General features: G+C 44.4%; 1 protein-coding gene across 2 annotated transcripts in view; it reads right to left on the reverse strand.

The window, feature by feature from the left end:
* Nucleotides 1–283: 283 nt before the first annotated feature.
* Nucleotides 284–17,215, reverse strand: part of mtmr14 (myotubularin related protein 14) — a 59,050-nt gene continuing 42,118 nt past the window's right edge. Inside the window, exons 16-19 of one of the 2 annotated variants that reach the window (XM_007890246.2) lie at nt 16,647–16,782; nt 8,071–8,247; nt 4,659–4,811; nt 284–1,706 (exon numbers count right to left, since the gene is read on the reverse strand). In XM_007890246.2, the coding sequence (XP_007888437.1) occupies nt 1,529–1,706; nt 4,659–4,811; nt 8,071–8,247; nt 16,647–16,782 (644 nt within the window). In that variant the 3' untranslated portion in view covers nt 284–1,528. The remainder of the gene's footprint in view (nt 1,707–4,658; nt 4,812–8,070; nt 8,248–16,646; nt 16,783–17,215) is intronic. The other variant, XM_007890247.2, reaches the window with a different exon arrangement.

Raw genomic sequence — 17,215 nt, forward strand, 5'->3', positions numbered from 1 at the left:
GTAGCTCAGTGGTTAGAGCACTCGCCTCATAAGCGAGACACCTGAGTTCAATGCCAAGCAGGGCGAAACCTTGGGCAAGTTTCCTTACTCCACATGCCTAATAATAATCCCTCCAAATACAAAAACAATAATAAATTGGCCATTTTCAATCCACGACAGATTGTGGGACACTGTTGTGCATAATTGGCTGTCGCGTTTCACCCACAAAATATACAGTCAATTCACTTTACAGCATATTCTGTGAAGCGCTTTGAGATGTCTAGAAGACGTGAAAAGCGCTTTATCAAATACAAGGATTATTATTATTATTCTTGCCCTGTGTATTCTTTAATCACAATTGCACTAAACAGCGGAACACCAAGATCAGTTGCATTTCCACAAAGATAGTGGCAGGGACTGAACAGAATTAATAGGGACTGAACCACGCTGATAAATAGGGTGTCTCTTATTTTAAAAATCACAAAAATATTCAGTTTTTAAGCAGGTTAAAATGTAGTATTAAAAATAGAATAATTTTACCTATCATCTTTAGATTCTCGGTAGGCTACTGCATTAAATAAGTTTTACTAATAATATTAACATACTGAATTACGACAATATTCATGGAGACTACCATTTAAATCCATTCAGATTAGCTGGATAACCTATCATCTCTACCATCAAAATCTTTACTGAAGCCTCTAATACTAGCGCAAACATCCGCTCCACATCACGGTTTTTTAATTCACTTGCTCACTTTCCTATTGTGGCTTTACATCAGCCAGGCAGCTTGATTCACATAACCCTGCCTAAATGTAAAAGTGACTGAGAATGTAGCTAACCAATGCAGCACTCAGATATTTGTAGGTGAAAGAGAGGTGAGGAAAAGGTGCTTCCATGGTAAGACCTGTTTGCATTTCAGAGAATGTTATTAAGCTGCTACTAGGGGTAGCTTGAGTTAAGATAGCTGTAATGAAACTGATAACCATGTAGAAAACTCTGCTGAATGTAACGATCATATTTGTGCAACAGAGTTTTAACCCATTCACCAAACCTAGCAATCTTCAGTAGAAGCCTTAAAGGGGCTTGCAAGTTAGAAATGCCAACATCTAATCAGTGACAGGTGAGGAATCAAAGTCCACAAGTACAGCTGTGAAGCTAGTGAAAAGGCAGGCACTTGATGTGATCACCATTTCCTCCAATTCTCTCAGCACAGGAATATCTGGCTTGCAAATCAAAAATGCATGTCTACAATAGAACTTTAACTTCCCCAGCAGCACGATAGCAGTCCCTTAAGAGTCCCAAAAGTTTCATCTCAAAGAGCAGACCATGTCAGACCCAGGGTTTGTTTCCTTCCTTCCTTGCAACACTTGGGACATTCAGGTATCTTTGGCCGCATCAGGACATCAACTTCAGAAATGAAAAAAAATCCTAAATCAGTTTTAAAAGACTAAGGTGACGAGGTGAAAGGAGGTCTGGTTGAGGCCATCTTTGGTGTTACCCAGTTGAGATTTGCAAGGGGCTCAAACTGTTTTTAAACAACGTTGGGTCAGACAATGCTATTGGTGCCTCTCAGTCCAACTCCCCGTGCAAACTGTTCCAGAAGTCCGCCAAAAGCCGATGGGCTGGACGACACTGATTTCAGACCCACGGTTGAACTGTAAGCAGCTAGGAAGATGGCTCGGACTTCCTCCAGCTTGGCTCTGCGTTCTGGAATGATGGGAAACCTGCAACAGAAACAAATTGATACAGTTACTATACAACATACATTTATAGAGTGCCTTTCACGTTGGGAGGATGTACAAAGCACTTGACACTGCTGGGCATCCGAGCCCTGGGTTGGAAGTCAAAGGGAGTGGGGAGGGCAAAGATAACCCAAAGCCTAGTCATAGGGATACGGCTTCAAATGTACCTTGAACGAGGTGAGGGAGGAAGCAAGTCAGAGGGATCTGCTCAAGAATAGTTAGCTACTCTGCCCCTATACAAATGTAATGCGTTGTTGTTCTCTGAACAAATGGAGTTCCAGGGAACAGAATCAGAATGGCTAAAAGCTTGTCAGTGATGGTTGCGTGGATCCAGCAGGGAACATAAACAGGCTGGTGCTGTCAGTAGGGTAAATAGGATAGAGGTAAATAAATTCAGCAGGCCCTATATATGACTGATCGAGAACCATTTATATGAATTGCCGACACAAAGCAACATTGCCCATTCCATAATGCTCAAAATTAACCTCAGAAGAGGCCCACTATTACATCAATGTGACATTTCCATTTCAGACACAGCTGTGACCCGAGTAAAACTGGGAAAATCGTGTCAGTCTAAGTGTCTGTATCCATTAGGAACGAGAATGCCCAAACTTACTTTGTTGCAGAATCAAAGCCTGGATCAATCAGTCAGAAACCATATTTTGATTTCATAACTGAAAGGACCTATTGTCTTGGTCAATGATAATCTCTAATACAATAAAAAAATTACATTTGGATAGCGCCTTTCACGTCACGAAGACATCCCAAGGCGTTAGACATTCAGGGATTCGGACCCTAGCATGGGGGTTGGGATGAGGAAGAGTGAAAGGTAGGTAAATGGGTGGCTGAAGGCACAGTCGAAGAGACTTGTCTTGAAGGAGGCAAGGTAGGGAACAAGGCAAAGGGAATGTGGAATGGAGCTCCAAAGGGCGAGGGCAGAAAGGCTGAAGGCCCGACTGCCAGTGGGGGAGTAGGACAGTCGGGGGACATGGAGCAGGTTTACTGGGATTAATGGAAAGGTTAAGAAGCCTCTGATAGGTTACTGGAGACTCACAAGAGCTGATGGAATGAAATCAATTGCAGAGTTTATTTGTTTAACATTGCCTCATATTTGCATGGAGCTTCCTCCCCTCCCATTGATCCAGCTGCAACTGGGAACATGCCCTGCAGGGAACATTACCAACAGGATACATCCTTCTTCAACTATCTGTGGAGCTCTAGCCACACCGCAGAGTGCCAGTATAAGTTTTGCCTGACTGTTTTGTTCCTGACTTGGTACTTTTTCCAACAGGAATAAATGGAAAGGGAATCAATGAGAAAGTTCAACCTTTGGGAGGTTTTTCCCCACAACCTTTACCCACACTTTCCTTCTCCGGAAGACATTTGAATCCTGATATTGCAATCAGTTCCACGAGCCTCAACCAGTTGGTTGCTCTTCACTTGAGTTTTGACAATGAGAGTTGGCAACCTAGATGATCAGTAACCATTGCTAATCTTTCCCCTCTCTAGCTGAGAGGCAGTGAATCCAACTGTAGCCCCAGTTGCTGTTCCGGCTCAGATCAATTAACTCAGCAGAGATGGCATTACAACCTGGTGTCTTTCGTTCTGGAATGGTCTAAAGCTGTTTCAGCCACTGAGTCATTGGAATAAAAGTGATTCATAAACAAATACATTTAGGCCCTATTCAAGATCAATCTCAACAAGCTTACTTTCAGATTTTCAGAACAGTGGAAGCTAAATGAGAACTCCGATTCTGTCCAGTCGTAAAATATTGCATTAAATATGTCAAAAAATATTTCCTCATAGCCACTACTAATTTCCCATTAAAATCCCTCACTCTCTCACCATGCCTGTGAGATTGAACATCTTATTGAAACGGAGTATTGAGACCACACTCTGGCCATTAGGTGATCAGTCCCAATAAAGAACACAAAATGATTCTCAGGAAGTTCAGTGACCATGTCAGCCGTGCTGCACTGCATAAAGCAATGGATATCAGCATCAATTCTGTTCTGATTGCAGCTCGCTTTCTCATGGGTTACACCTCAGATAGTTAGTTAAGAATAAGAATTATTTTTTTATTGAGTGCAAGTGGTTGCACTACATAAAATCTCCTGCCTTTTCAGGCTATTCATTTCTAACTCTATGCTTTGCTTTGGTGCTTCTTTCAACCTGCCCAACCTCAGTCACAAGTCTCATGGACATTCGTTAGACGTGCAGTTCTGCAAGCCCCATTACAAACGTGCAGTGTAGAGTCAAGTGAATGATACTAGGGTTAAAGGGGTTGTGAAGATATACTAAAAAAATTGAATCACTTTCCACTGGAAAGGTTAAGAAGCCTCTAACAGAGTCTGAAAATGTTTGAGAGGACACGTAGTGAAAAAATATTCACGCTTGTTGGAAAAGCAATAAGCTCAGGATCATCAGTGAAAGAGCTAAGGAGGTTAGAAGAAAGGTTTTCAAACAGAGGGATATGAAATGCTTTGCCATAAGTGACTTTTGAGGCTAAAACATAATATTTAAAAGAGATTTGAAGAGGAAGAATATTAAAAGGCACAGGAAAGAGCAGGGCGTGGGGATCTGAGGAGCTAGGTACAGCTTAGACTTGTTAGACCAAATGACCTCCTCCTGTGCTCCAATCTCTACGATTCATGTAGATTCATGTAACAGGTCAGGTTACAGCACAGCTGCGATGGGAAAGGCCTCTGCACTGCAACTTTAAACCAGCTACTTGGTACTTATATGAAGAATAGTTGAGCTGCCCTTCTTTCCGGGAAAGGTTATTGTCCGCGCTTAGCACGGGCTGAGATTGGAAACTGACTGAAAGAATGCAGGAACTGGAGGCCGAGATGAGGAGACAGACAGACACACCTTTAGCTCTCTGTGTATCTAAAATGTTTGGAATGAAAAGTTGCATATTTCAGCGACACTCACAATCTCCCGTTGCTTCCGTCATCTTGAGTGTAGAAAGGGAGAGGTGAGTCATTGGGAACTACAGCCTGGTCATGAATACTGCCACAGCCAGACACGATCTGCCAGCTGCCAAAATCCGTGGACGAGGCTGAAGAATGACAATACTCTGTGGAGCTGCACAGGAAGACAGTGAAATACAAAGTAAGCATAACCAGGCCTCTGGACCAAGGTTAATAAAATGGTTCATTCATTTCTGTGGTTGCCCCACATGCTTCCCATAAACGGGCGAGCTCCAAATCAGCTGCCTTGCTCGTGTGAGGCCTCCAGGCACGTGAATCCAGCAACGTTAGTCTGGGTCTATTGTCTGGAGGATTTCTTCGAGAGCCACACCAGAAGCATGCTGCAGTGAGGGGGCTACATAACGTACTCCTTCTCATTTGGAAACTACAGAGGCTACTAGTTATTGCAGGTCACTGTAGATCAAGTTACAGTGGAAGCTAATGACATCACCAAAGGCTAATAAGTTATGGTGTTTGCAATGCTGAGGTTATGGTTTCTCGTGCTGGAAGTAACTGGACTCCAAAAGGTTAATGAAATAGAAAAGTATAGGTAAGAAGAAATTCGGAGAATTACAATTGATCTTAAATTCAAATTATTAATGAGGATCAGTTTCCAAGTTTTTTTCACAGAAATTTACAGCACCGAAGGTGGCAATTTAGACCATCGTGTCTGCTGGCTCTTTAAGAGCCATCCTTTCAGTCCCATTTACCTGCCCTTTGCCCATAGCCCTGATGTTTCATTCCTTTTTAGGGTATTTTGTCTAGTTTTTTTTGAAAACTAATATGGATTTCTTTTACTCTATTGATTTAGTTGAGATACAAAACTCTTCCCCCTGAGCAAAGATATTCATGATTTAATACCACCTCAACAACTCTGTGCAGACTTGCTAATCTTTGAATGCAAATTGTGGCAGAGAAATGTCCTGTGGTAAAGGAATGGGAAGCATGCAGGTCTGTATTGATCTTTACAGTGTGCTCACATACTAGTCCTGGAACTAGGTGGCTTTTCGGGAAACACATGGGGGAGAATCTTATATTGTAAACAAAAGTTGTGCAAAGAGATCAAAAATATTATGAATAATTCAAATGGATAACTTTTGAAAGTTTAACTGGATGAGAGAGAGGAAGAGCTTTCTCATTAAAGCTTCACCACTTGATTCTCTTTTAAATAACTGGCAATTTATTTTAGCGTGAACAGACCTAATCAGTGAGAGGAGCTACATGGTAAACAAACAATACAAAGAGTAACATCAGTAAGTGGTTTAGTCAGCGAATGGGTGGAGTGGCAACAGCACGCTACAGGAGGACCAGAGAAAGGCAGGAAGCAGAGACAAGCAGTAAAGGCTTAGCATCAGACAGAGAAAAGGGTCAGTGTTACATCCAATGTAACACTAAATAAACAAATAATAAAGTGGGACACTGCATGGCGCCATTGGCTGCCACTTTTCGCCCACAAAACATACAAGTGAATTCACTTTACAGTGTATCCTGTGAAGCGCTTTGAGATGTCTCGAAGATGTGATAAGGCACTATATCAAATCCAAGGATTATTATTATTATCCAAAAGGTGCGGGTGGTTTCCAGTTTCAGTCTGCCTGGCAGGTCAGATCCACACCTGATGAATAGAACCTCCAGCATTGTCTGGGGCTTGAATGGTGCCAGCATTTCTACTCACAGGCGCAAGAAACAATCAGAATACCTACATCACACTGAGTATCCAACACATCTCAGAGTAAAACATTTAGCAGTCTGGCATCAGTGATACAGACCACAATGCATGGTCCCAGAGAAGATGCAACCCACTAAATCTGTGATCTGCTACTGGAGCCATCGCCTGGGTAACTCGGTGGGGAGGGGAGGAGGGGTGGAGAGAAAGGTACAGAGCAAATGTTGACTGAAGGTACCATAAGCCACTGGAGCAATATTTGCACATATGCATATTCACTCAATGTCCAAGCACAGCTTGTAGCCTTGAGCACAAGCAGACAGTTGTTTTAAGGCAATCCAAGGTGAGATTTTGATGGTGCAGTACTGCTGCAATTATGCCCAGCACATGTTTCTAGGCTGTCTTGCATCAAATGCCAAGAAGATTTTTATAAACAAAATTCTGTAAGTGGGTTTATGCTGCGATTAATGATTGCAGAATATATGTAGAACCCCACACACATGCCAGCATGCCTCCACCACCCTATGTATCAGAGAGCTGTAGAAGACAAATACAGAGCGAGAACAATGCCATTGTGTACACAAAGCAACATTTTGTACATGCGATGCCCCACAGAATGATGTCCATCGTGTATATCCTGAGGGAGAGCTTTGTACAAATACTTCTTGATCGTAAAAGAGAATCAACTAAGCAAAATTCAGAACAGTTACCCAATTCCTTATTTCAACACAACCTCTCCAAATTCCGACAGGAACCATCAAAACATACAGCCTATCCCTATAACCTGGAACCTCCCATTTGGAAAAAGGACTCCCATTTGTGGAGTCCTGTAACTCAGTGGATAGAGCACTCACTTTGCAAGCGAGAGACCTGAGTTCAATTCCAGGCAGAGGGCGAAACCTTGGGTAAGTTTCCTTACTCCACACAGAGCCTAATAATAATCCCTCCAAAACAAAACAATAATAAATTGGTCATTTTCAATCTACGACTGTTTGTGGGACATTGCTGTGCGCAATTGGCTGCCGCGTTCGCCCACAAATATACAGTCAATTCACTTTACAGTGTATTCTGTGAAGCGCTTTGGGACGTCCTCCCGACGTGAAAAGCGCTATATCAAATTCAAGGATTATTATTATTATTAAGAGACCGATCAGTTTATTTCTGAATGACAGCCTCAATTGCCTTTGCTGGGAATCTGTTCCACCCACTCACCACATGGGTCAGAGAAGCACGAGCCTCCACTTGGTGTAAACCTGTCAATAGGTATCTGTAGTGCTGAATTTCAAACTCTAGCAACCAAACTCTCTCCATCTATACGCATTAAAGTATGGAATTCACTTTGTTCCTACAGCTTCCCATTGACTGCAAGTTCACTGAATCTCGGCCAAATCCTATTCCAGCAGGCCTTTTGCAGATGGTCGCCACTGTGATGGGCCACCCTTTTTGTTGTGCTCTATTGTTGACATGTATTACCTCTCCATTAAAATCCATTTGAACATCATTTATCCCATGTGTCACCTGAACACACCAACATCAGCAGCCTTATATTGGAAAAGGTAATATCTCCTCCAAGTTATTTAGGAATCCTGTAGACAGAAGGAGACCTGCACTTGTTACTGTACCCTCAAGTCAGAGCTTTTTCCATCGTCATCATATTCTGCTTCGAATCCAAATCAGAGTATGTAGTGAGAGGTAGGAGCAAACTAACCTCCTTTCTGGGACAGCCAGGGGGCTACTGCTTCCTGTTCGCAAGTTATTTTCCACTTGATTGAAGGATGGCTTCCCTTCAGATATGGTCAGCTGGAATAACCTGTCCTCTGACTGGTGCCCTGAGTGCTGTTTATTCCACACTACAGTCTGCGGGGATGATGTTCTGCCTCTTCTCCTGAAATTCAATGAAAGCAGACAACAATAAGCAGAATTAAGTCTCATTCAACAAACCCAAACCCCGAAGCTGCTGAGGACGCCAGATTTATGGCCTTCAGCACCAATACACCACTGTCATCATACAGTATAATGGTAAGCATCTGCACGGTGACTTATTATGTCCTCTTATAAGTGAATCAGAACTGCAATGCTGCCAAAAACAGGTACATGTGAAGTCCCCAGGTACATAATTTACAGAACCAGCAACATGAGGTCAGTCAATTTATTCAGCAATTTGTTAAGGCAGGAGCGAGAGCAAATAAGAGAATGAGGCAGAGAAGAGAAAAATCAGAGAGTGAAAGATTGTTAGAGAAAAATAAAAAGTTAAGAGTCAGATACAGAGGTCATCAAGGCAAGCTCTTTAATTAACTTCTCAGTTTAGCTCGCACATCGACTGTATGTGTAGCAAAAAAACAAGTATATTACACTAAGTTCAGAAACCAGTTGGTAGTGAATGATTTGGGTTCAATGCGGTTTCTATCAAACAATATGATGTATCTAGGAATTCTGCAGAAAGCCTGTGGAGTTTAATCCTTCCCATACACGGAGATGATTTAATAATACAATATTTACTGACATGTTTTAGATAATAATAAGTTTGCCTGCAGCGTGTGTGCAGTGTATTACAGATCTTGTGAAAGACAGCAATGTTACTCACAGCTCCCCCAGTGATTAATCACTGTGAGATCTCCATCAGACCTGTAATTAGTTAGCACAGCACACCAACTCTTTTTACATACCATCTCCAGCGAGTCTTCCAGGCCTAATTTTAGAACCAACTGCATGGATCTAATGGAAGGTGCTGTCAACCACTGACAACACAGTCACTATAAGCTTAAAGCTGTGTTTGCAAACAGTTCCATTGCCAATGCAGGTTTGAGCCCTCAACTTTCTGAATTAGCACTGAGAATCATAGAATCTTACAGCACAGAAGGAGGCCATTCGGCCCATCATGCATGTGCTAGCCATTTAAAAGAGCTGACAACTTGTTCTGCTGCCCCACTCTTACCCAGTATCCCTGAATTTTTTTAATTTTTGAAAGCTATTATTGCATATGCTTCCACCATCCTTTCAAGCTGTGCATTCCAGACCGTAACAACTCTCTCGGTAAAAAAGAAGAGATGTAGATACAAAGATGAGTTTAGATTTTTAAAAAATAGTTTACATTATAAACAGTTTATGTGCCCATGCACATGTTTTCTTCTAGTCTCCCAATGGAGCCGAAATAGTTGAGTAATTCTGACACTTTAAAAATCACTGGTGCGAACGTACTTGGAATACTGTGTGCAGTTCTGGTCATCGGAACACAAAAAGGATTTTGCAGCGACTGAAAGGATACAGAGGAGGGCAACCGAAATGGATAATCCTGGAGGCGAAGAACAACCCCAGGCTTCACATCCCAACTCCTCCGTCCCCCCCGCGCAGGTCATCTCCTCCAACCTTCACTGTGAGGAGATGCTAGATTTCCTTGATTTCCAAAATCAAGGGAATCCGCTCCACAGTCACTCCCCCTCCAACCACCCCCTCCCTCCCACACTCCAACTCCTACCCATTCTCCCCTACACACCTTCGTACCCGTTTCCCCACCCTCTGTCACCAAACTCATCCTATCCCTGAAACCCACCACCTGCTCCCTTGACCCCATCCCCACTCCACATCTCTCCACAACCTCCTTGCCCCACATATCACAGACATTATCAACCTGTCCCTCTCCTCTGGCTCTGTTCCCATTCCCCTAAAAACTGCCATCATCACTCCCACTTTGAAAAAACCCTCCCTTGATGCGTCGCAGCTATCAAGCTACCGGCCCATCCCCAACCTCCCCTTCCTGTCCAAGATCCTTGAAAGAGTTGTCGCCTCCCAGCTGCGCTCTTTCCTCTCCATCCATTCATTATTCGAACCCCTTCAGTCGGGTTTCCGTGCTGCCCATAGCACAGAAACCGCCCTGGTCAAGGTCACCAATGACATCCTGACCATCTGCGACCAGGGCTCCCTCTGCCTCCTCGACCTATCGGCAGCATTCGATACGGTCGACCACGCTATCCTCCTCCACCGCTTGTCCTCCCACCTCAACCTTCAAGGCCCTGTCCTTGAGGGGTTTAGGTCGTACCTCTCCCACCGTCTTCACTTTGTTTCCACAAATGGTTTTTCCTCCGGCCCCCGCACTGTCTTGTGCGGTGTCCCTCAGGGCTCTGTCCTCGGTCCCCTCCTCTTCACCCTCTATATGCTCCCCCTGTGGTGACATCATCCGCAGACATGGGGTTAACTTCCACATGTATGCGGATGACACCCAACTCTACCTTTCCTCCTCTACCCTCAACTCCACAACCACCGATGTCCTGACAGCTGCCTGTCCGACATCGAGTCCTGGACGAGAGACAACTTTCTTCAGCTCAACGTGCGCAAAACTGAGGCCCTCCTGATTGGCTCACGTCAGCGCCTCCGCACCTCAGGCGCTGACAGCATCAGCATCCAAGGCTGCACTCTCCACCTCTCAAAGCCAGTCAGGAACCTCGGGGTTCTGTTCGACCCTGAGCTGTCCTTTCTTCCTCATATCCGCGCCACAACTGGCACCGCCTTCCACCATCTCCGGAACATCGCCAGACTACGGCACTACCTCACCCCTCACGCTGCTGAAACTCTGGTCCACGCCTTTATCACCTCAAGGCTGGACTATGGGAACTCTCTCCTCGCCGGCCTTCCCGGCACCTCCCTCCACAAGCTGCAGGTCATTCAGAACTCTGCAGCTCGTGTACTGTCCCGCACCAGGCTTCGCGACCACATCACTCCCACCCTCGCTCGCCTCCACTGGCTCCCCATCCCCCAGAGGATCGAATTCAAGATCCTCATCCTCACCTACAAGGCCATTCACGGCCTTGCTCCCTCCTACCTCTCTGACCTACTATCCCCCTACTTACCTGCCGTACTCTCCGTTCCTCTGGCTCCGGTCTGCTCCACATCCCCCGCCCCAACCGCCCTACCATCGGTGGCCGGGCCTTCAGCCTCTGAGCCCCGAGGCTCTGGAACTCCATCCCCCAGTGCCTTCGCTGCTTCCTCCCTTTCCTCCTTCAAGGCCGGTCTCAAGACCTTTCTCTTTGACCGTGCCTCAGCTCCCCTCTCAACTCTCTACCCCCTCCTCGCCCCCTCCCTTCCCTCCCCTCACCCTGACCATTTCCCCCCTGCTCGGGTCTTGACCCAACTGTACAGCGCCTTGGGATGTCCTCCCGACGTGAAAGGCGCTCTATAAATGGAATCTTGTTGTTGTTGTTGTTAAGAGGATGGAGGGAATGGACCATGAGGAGCGATAAACTGGACACATTTACGCTGAAGAAAGTTGGGGGTGATATGATTACGGTCTTTAAAATTCAGCCACTATGCCCCAAAACTCTGGAACACTCTTTCTCTGTCCCTCCACCTTGCCCCTTCCTTCCCCATCTTCAGGTTGTGCCTGAAGAAGTTCCTATCCGATCGAGCCTACGATCACCTCCCCAGTGATTGAGAGGATACAGAGGAGGACAACCAAGCGTCGTGCTCTGCCACTGTCAAGCACTCTGGGATGCTACCCTGCTTGAGGAGGGCTCCATAAAAGCAAGTTGTTGTTGCTTTAGATAATGTTAAGCTGTGGAGTCCTGTAGCTCAGTAATTAGAGCATTTGATTTGCAAGCGAGAGACTTGGGTTTGATTCCCGGCAGGGTGAAACCTTGGGAAAGTTTCCTTACTCCACACACCTTTTAATAATCCCTCAAAAAAACCAATAATAAATTGGTCATTTCAATCCACGACTGTTTGCGGGTCACTGCTGTGCACAATTGGCTGCCGCATTTTGCTTACAAAATATACAGTCAATTCACTTTGCAGTCTATTCTGTGAAGCGCTTTGAGACGTCTAGAAGATCACAGCCCACCTCAATCCTGTCCTCACCAGACAGCCATACACATCTAGTTGGGTTGTTTTACTGCGGCCTGTGAATTCTCCCAGTATATGTTTCTTTTTGTTTTACTGGATAACAAAGGACATGTGTAAACACCAGTCACAAAATACAATAGCCTTACACCCTCAGCACCTGCCTCAGCAAACACACCAATATTTGTCAATTATTAGCCAACCTTCGGATGATATGTTAAACTGAGGTCCCATCTGTCCATTCAGGTGGCCGTTAAAAGATCCCATCACACTATTCGAAAATAGAAAGGAGTTTCTCCCAGTGTTCTAGTCAATAACACCCCACCACCCATCCGATAAAAGTGATCATTCACTTCGTAGCTGTTTGTGGGGCATTGCCATACGCAAATTGTCTGCTGGCTTTGTCCACAAAGCACAGTCACTACACTTTACAGTAAATCTTGTGAAGCACTTGAAGATGTCCTCCGGATGTGAAAGGCGCTATATCAAATGATTAATTATTTATATAATAATTACTGAGCATGCAAAGCCCCTAGTTGTTAACAATAATAATCCTTGCATGATACAACACCTTTCGTATCATCAAAATGTCTCAAAGCACTTGACAAGATTTACTGCCTAGTGTAGCGACTCTATTTGTAGGCAATTTGTGCACAGCAATGTTCCCAAATCAGTCATGACACGAATGATCAATTTTATTTGGGAGATTGTTGGCCAGGACACCGGGAGAGAGAAACTGCTTTCTCTTTTAAATAGTGCCCTGGTATCTTTAATATCAGGCATTTGGGACCTCAGCTTAATATCTCATCTGAAGGCAGCACCTCCAGCACTGTATTGGGGTGACAGCCTAGACTGCAGGATCAAAACCACAATCTTCTAACTCAGAGACAAGAATGCTACCAACCGAGTCAGACTGACACTGTAGTGTACTTCAGCAAACTGTACTGTACAGTATTTAGGAGAAAACGTAGATATAAAAACAATAAACACAATCTTCCAGATGAATGTAGTCCCAAATGTACACTCTTGACTAGGCTGAAAGTCTTTCTGTGATTATCATAACATCTTAGCACATACGAGCATTCAGAAAATAAACTCAGGCAAAAACGGATGAGCAATATTATGCTGATTGCACCATGTAGACCTTGAAGATTTGAAAAATGATTGTTACACAGGAACCTTTGAATGCATATTCTATTGCACACAGCCTGTGCGCCAATCACAGTTCTGTAGACAAACTGGATTCAGTGCAAAGTTTTTTTTATTGAACTACATTAAAAGCAGTTATTTAAATGCCAAGGCCAGCATGCATTGAAACACGTGCTTTGGAAATAAGAGCTGAAACAAATTCATTATAATAGACCAAAGACACAAATATTTAATCTGTCAAAGTGCTAATTGTGACTCAACCTGCGGGTAGCATTGGGAACAGACAGGATCTGAACTGTTCCTGTGCTTCGTTGGCACTCTACTGTGGTAACACAGCAGCACTCTGAGCGAGTAAGAAGGAATTCAAAGCAGTTTTTAACCCTCATTGAAACCAAAACTGAGGCACTTGGTAACATGAGGCAGGAAAAGGCATCATATGATGATTGATTTCTATAACAGTTAATTTCAGATCTCTAAGTCTAGATCTGGAACACTTACTTCGCTTCCCTTCTCCCTGCTTTCAAAATTTCTAAAACCAAATAGTTTTCAATGTGTTTTTGGTCAACACTCATATCTTGTGCTCTCCCTCCCAGTCGTAACTGTGAATGGATTTCATCTATGTGATAGGCATTATTTGAAGTGCACATTATTATTTGGAATATGGGCGTGCTGCTCCTCCTTTCAAACCAATGCAAAAGGATGTCTATTTTCCTTAACTATTCCTCTGTGAAATTCTCTAATTGCCATGTAATAAATAGTGATGAAGCAATTATTCTTTAAAAAACCCAATCATTAAATTTTATGAGTATAAATGCAGAAATGTATTTTGTGGAAGATGATCACCATGCATGGCATCTACACATGGAAATTATGTTTCTCCAGAAACTGATGCATGAAAACAAGACTAGGACAGTAGCAGTGCTTCACATTTTACGCTTATCCTTTTTATCTAGTTCAGCCTTTCAGACAGAACTTACCCATTTCCCTACTGCATATCTCTGCAATGCTCCTGGCACCTGAACAGCTCTAAATCAGCAAAGGCATGACTGTCAGCTTGGCTCAGTCTGCAGCACTCTAACCTCTTGGTCAGAAGGTTCATGCCACACTTGAGAAGCTGAGCTCAGTTTAAGATGACACTCCAATGGAGATTTGCCATCTTTCTGGCGAGACATTAAATAAGGTCAGTGAGTCATTGAAAAATGTCCTGCTCAGGTGAACCTTGAAATCCCTTGACGATATTTGAATAGAGAAGTGAATATCTCCCAGTGTCCTGGCAAACAATCTTCAACATAAAATTGGTCACTCACCTTATGGCCATTTGTGGAACCTTACTATAAAGTACTCAGACTTTCAACATAATAATTATTTATTTCTCTCATCTTAGAAATAACAGAATATGCATGTTAAATGTTTCCAATCCCATGTTTCACATTAGATGTGGTTTTACCCAGTAGCAATCCCCAGTGTGTGAGCATAAAGAAAATGCTTGTATGAGCAACAGCTCTGCATAAGTTGTCAAATTAAGTAGGTAAGTAATGGGAGAACTGCAGTGTGGGAGGACAGGCTAGCTACAGGTGGGTGGGAGGGTCGGGACAGAGAGCCATCGCTGTCAAGGTGGTGCCAAGAATTCTTCCCACTCAGCTGCTGTAAACTCTACAAGCCAAAGCCTTAATGGACAGGGTGGTCCTAATTGGACAAGCAGCAGGAGAGCTTGCCAGACAGTTCTCTCAATGGCAAGCTATCCAGTTTTATCTGGTTAGATTCCAGCTCTGGTTCCACATTCTTGCCAACCTGTGCCTAATACCCTCCGGAATTAGGTAAGCAGGGTACATCCGTCCAGACAAACAGCCATGAAATCAGTTTTACCTGGGGATTGTTGGCCAGAACACAGGAGAAACTTCCTTTTCTTTTCGAATATTACCACAGGATCTTTAACATCCACCTGAAGCAAACAGGATCTCAGTCCGAAGGACAGCACCTCCAACAATGCAGCACATGCCCAACAATGCACTGAGTATCAGCTTAGACCAGGGGGTCCAACCTTTTGGCTGTCATAGGCCGCATTCCCGCATTCCATCTGAGAAAGGTCCTCGGGCTGCATCCAGGGTAGACCAGCTGGCCGCCCGAGACCATTTATAATATTCCAACCCACTCCCTCCCTCCCAGGTGAACATCCTCCCAGGGCAGCGGCAGGAGCCGGAAGTTGGGAGAACGGAGCGCCCAGAGCCCCACCCCTGCTCTCTCCCCCGTTCTCTCACCTGCCCTCTCTCTCTCTCCTCTTTCTCTTCCCACCCCCCCCCACCCCCAACACCCTACCAATCTCTCTCCCAGGCACAGATCACTATCTGCAGACGCTTGCCCTACTGACAGACTGCAGTAAAGGCTTTAGGTGCTGTGTCCTCCCAACCGCCGACTCCTGCTGCTGCCCAGGGAGGATGTTCACCAGGGAGGAGGGTGTGGAAGTTGGAATGGTGGAAATGATCGTGGGCCACATAAAATAACCCACCGGGCCACCTGTTGGACCACGCTGACTTAGACTAAAGAGTTCCACATCCCTTCATAGAGCTTGAAGTCAGCCTGGCTCAATTTGTAGTACTGAAACTTGGCAATCTGCATCTAATACTCTCCAGAATTAGATAAGCTTGGGTACCCCCCCAATTGAGAGTGTATTCCATCCCAAACACGGGATCAATATTTTCAAGTCTGAATAACAGACCCCAATATAAAAATCTGTACTCCAGTCAGGGAGGGTACAACAGGTTTCAACAATGGAGGATGGACTCCAGCTAAACAGCAACATCTGCAAACCTCAAACTGGAAGCAAGTGCTCAAACATCTGCTGAGTGATCATATTGATTATATTTGAAGATCTTCACCTCGATTAAAAATTTCTCTCTTGCTCTCCAGGTCAGAGCCAGAAGAATCATTCCCAAGATTCAGGAGAGCAGGGGTGAGGGATGCAAACAGGAGTCAGAGTAATGCACTGAATTGGAGCTCCATCGTGCAGCTGCTCACAAAGTTTAGCTCCACCTACTCACATGCTCAGTGATGGCGGCAGCACAACAGTGAAAAAGGACAAATAGACCTCACAGAAAGAGGATTCTTTCCTCACTTATCTCCTCCTGGGAGCAGTCAGGTGGGTAGACTAATAATAATCCTCGTATTTGACATAGCGCCTTATCACATCGTTGAGACATCTCAAAGCACCACTCATCTGGTATGTGGAAAGGGAAATGACAATGTTAGCTCTGGTCAAGGGGACACAAATGTCAAATCATCCATCAAAAACATAAAATGCCAACTTACCATGCCACCTGCATTGCTGGGCCCGCTGTCAGATCCACTGCCTCGTAGTTGAAAGCCCCTGCTATGGTGGGAGACTCCTCTGTGATGACGGAGAATTCACTGCTCAGGGAGGTGCTGCTCCCTCTTTCTGTATGACCTGACACAAACACATTGTTTAAGCCCAGATTTCAGCGTGTATGCTGTACTGACTTTACCCAACAGGCTCAAACATACAGGCAGCCGCATCCTTAAGACTATTTTCTAGTCAGACAGTGAACCAGACTTGTATTGAACACAATTTGTTTTACAGCAGACTCTTGATTGTTAGGACATATCTCTATATGTAATATTTTCTTTTCTCTTGACAAAGTTTCTTGCTCATTGTAAAGAAGTGCAATGTTTTGAGTTGGAGTTTGTCTGCACCACAGCATTCAGTGGTCAACTCATACTAGGACATACCACCACTTCACCCCACAGCTTTTCTTATGTGAAAACCTAGGAATTGTGTGCTTGGCCTATGTAAGTGTGAGAGCTGCGAAGATATGATTAACCGCTTAGATATTTGCACAGATACCACTTCAAACCAAATC

Source organism: Callorhinchus milii, unplaced genomic scaffold (genome assembly GCF_018977255.1).
Source record: "Callorhinchus milii isolate IMCB2004 unplaced genomic scaffold, IMCB_Cmil_1.0 Scaffold12, whole genome shotgun sequence".
Lineage (NCBI taxonomy): Eukaryota > Metazoa > Chordata > Chondrichthyes > Chimaeriformes > Callorhinchidae > Callorhinchus > Callorhinchus milii.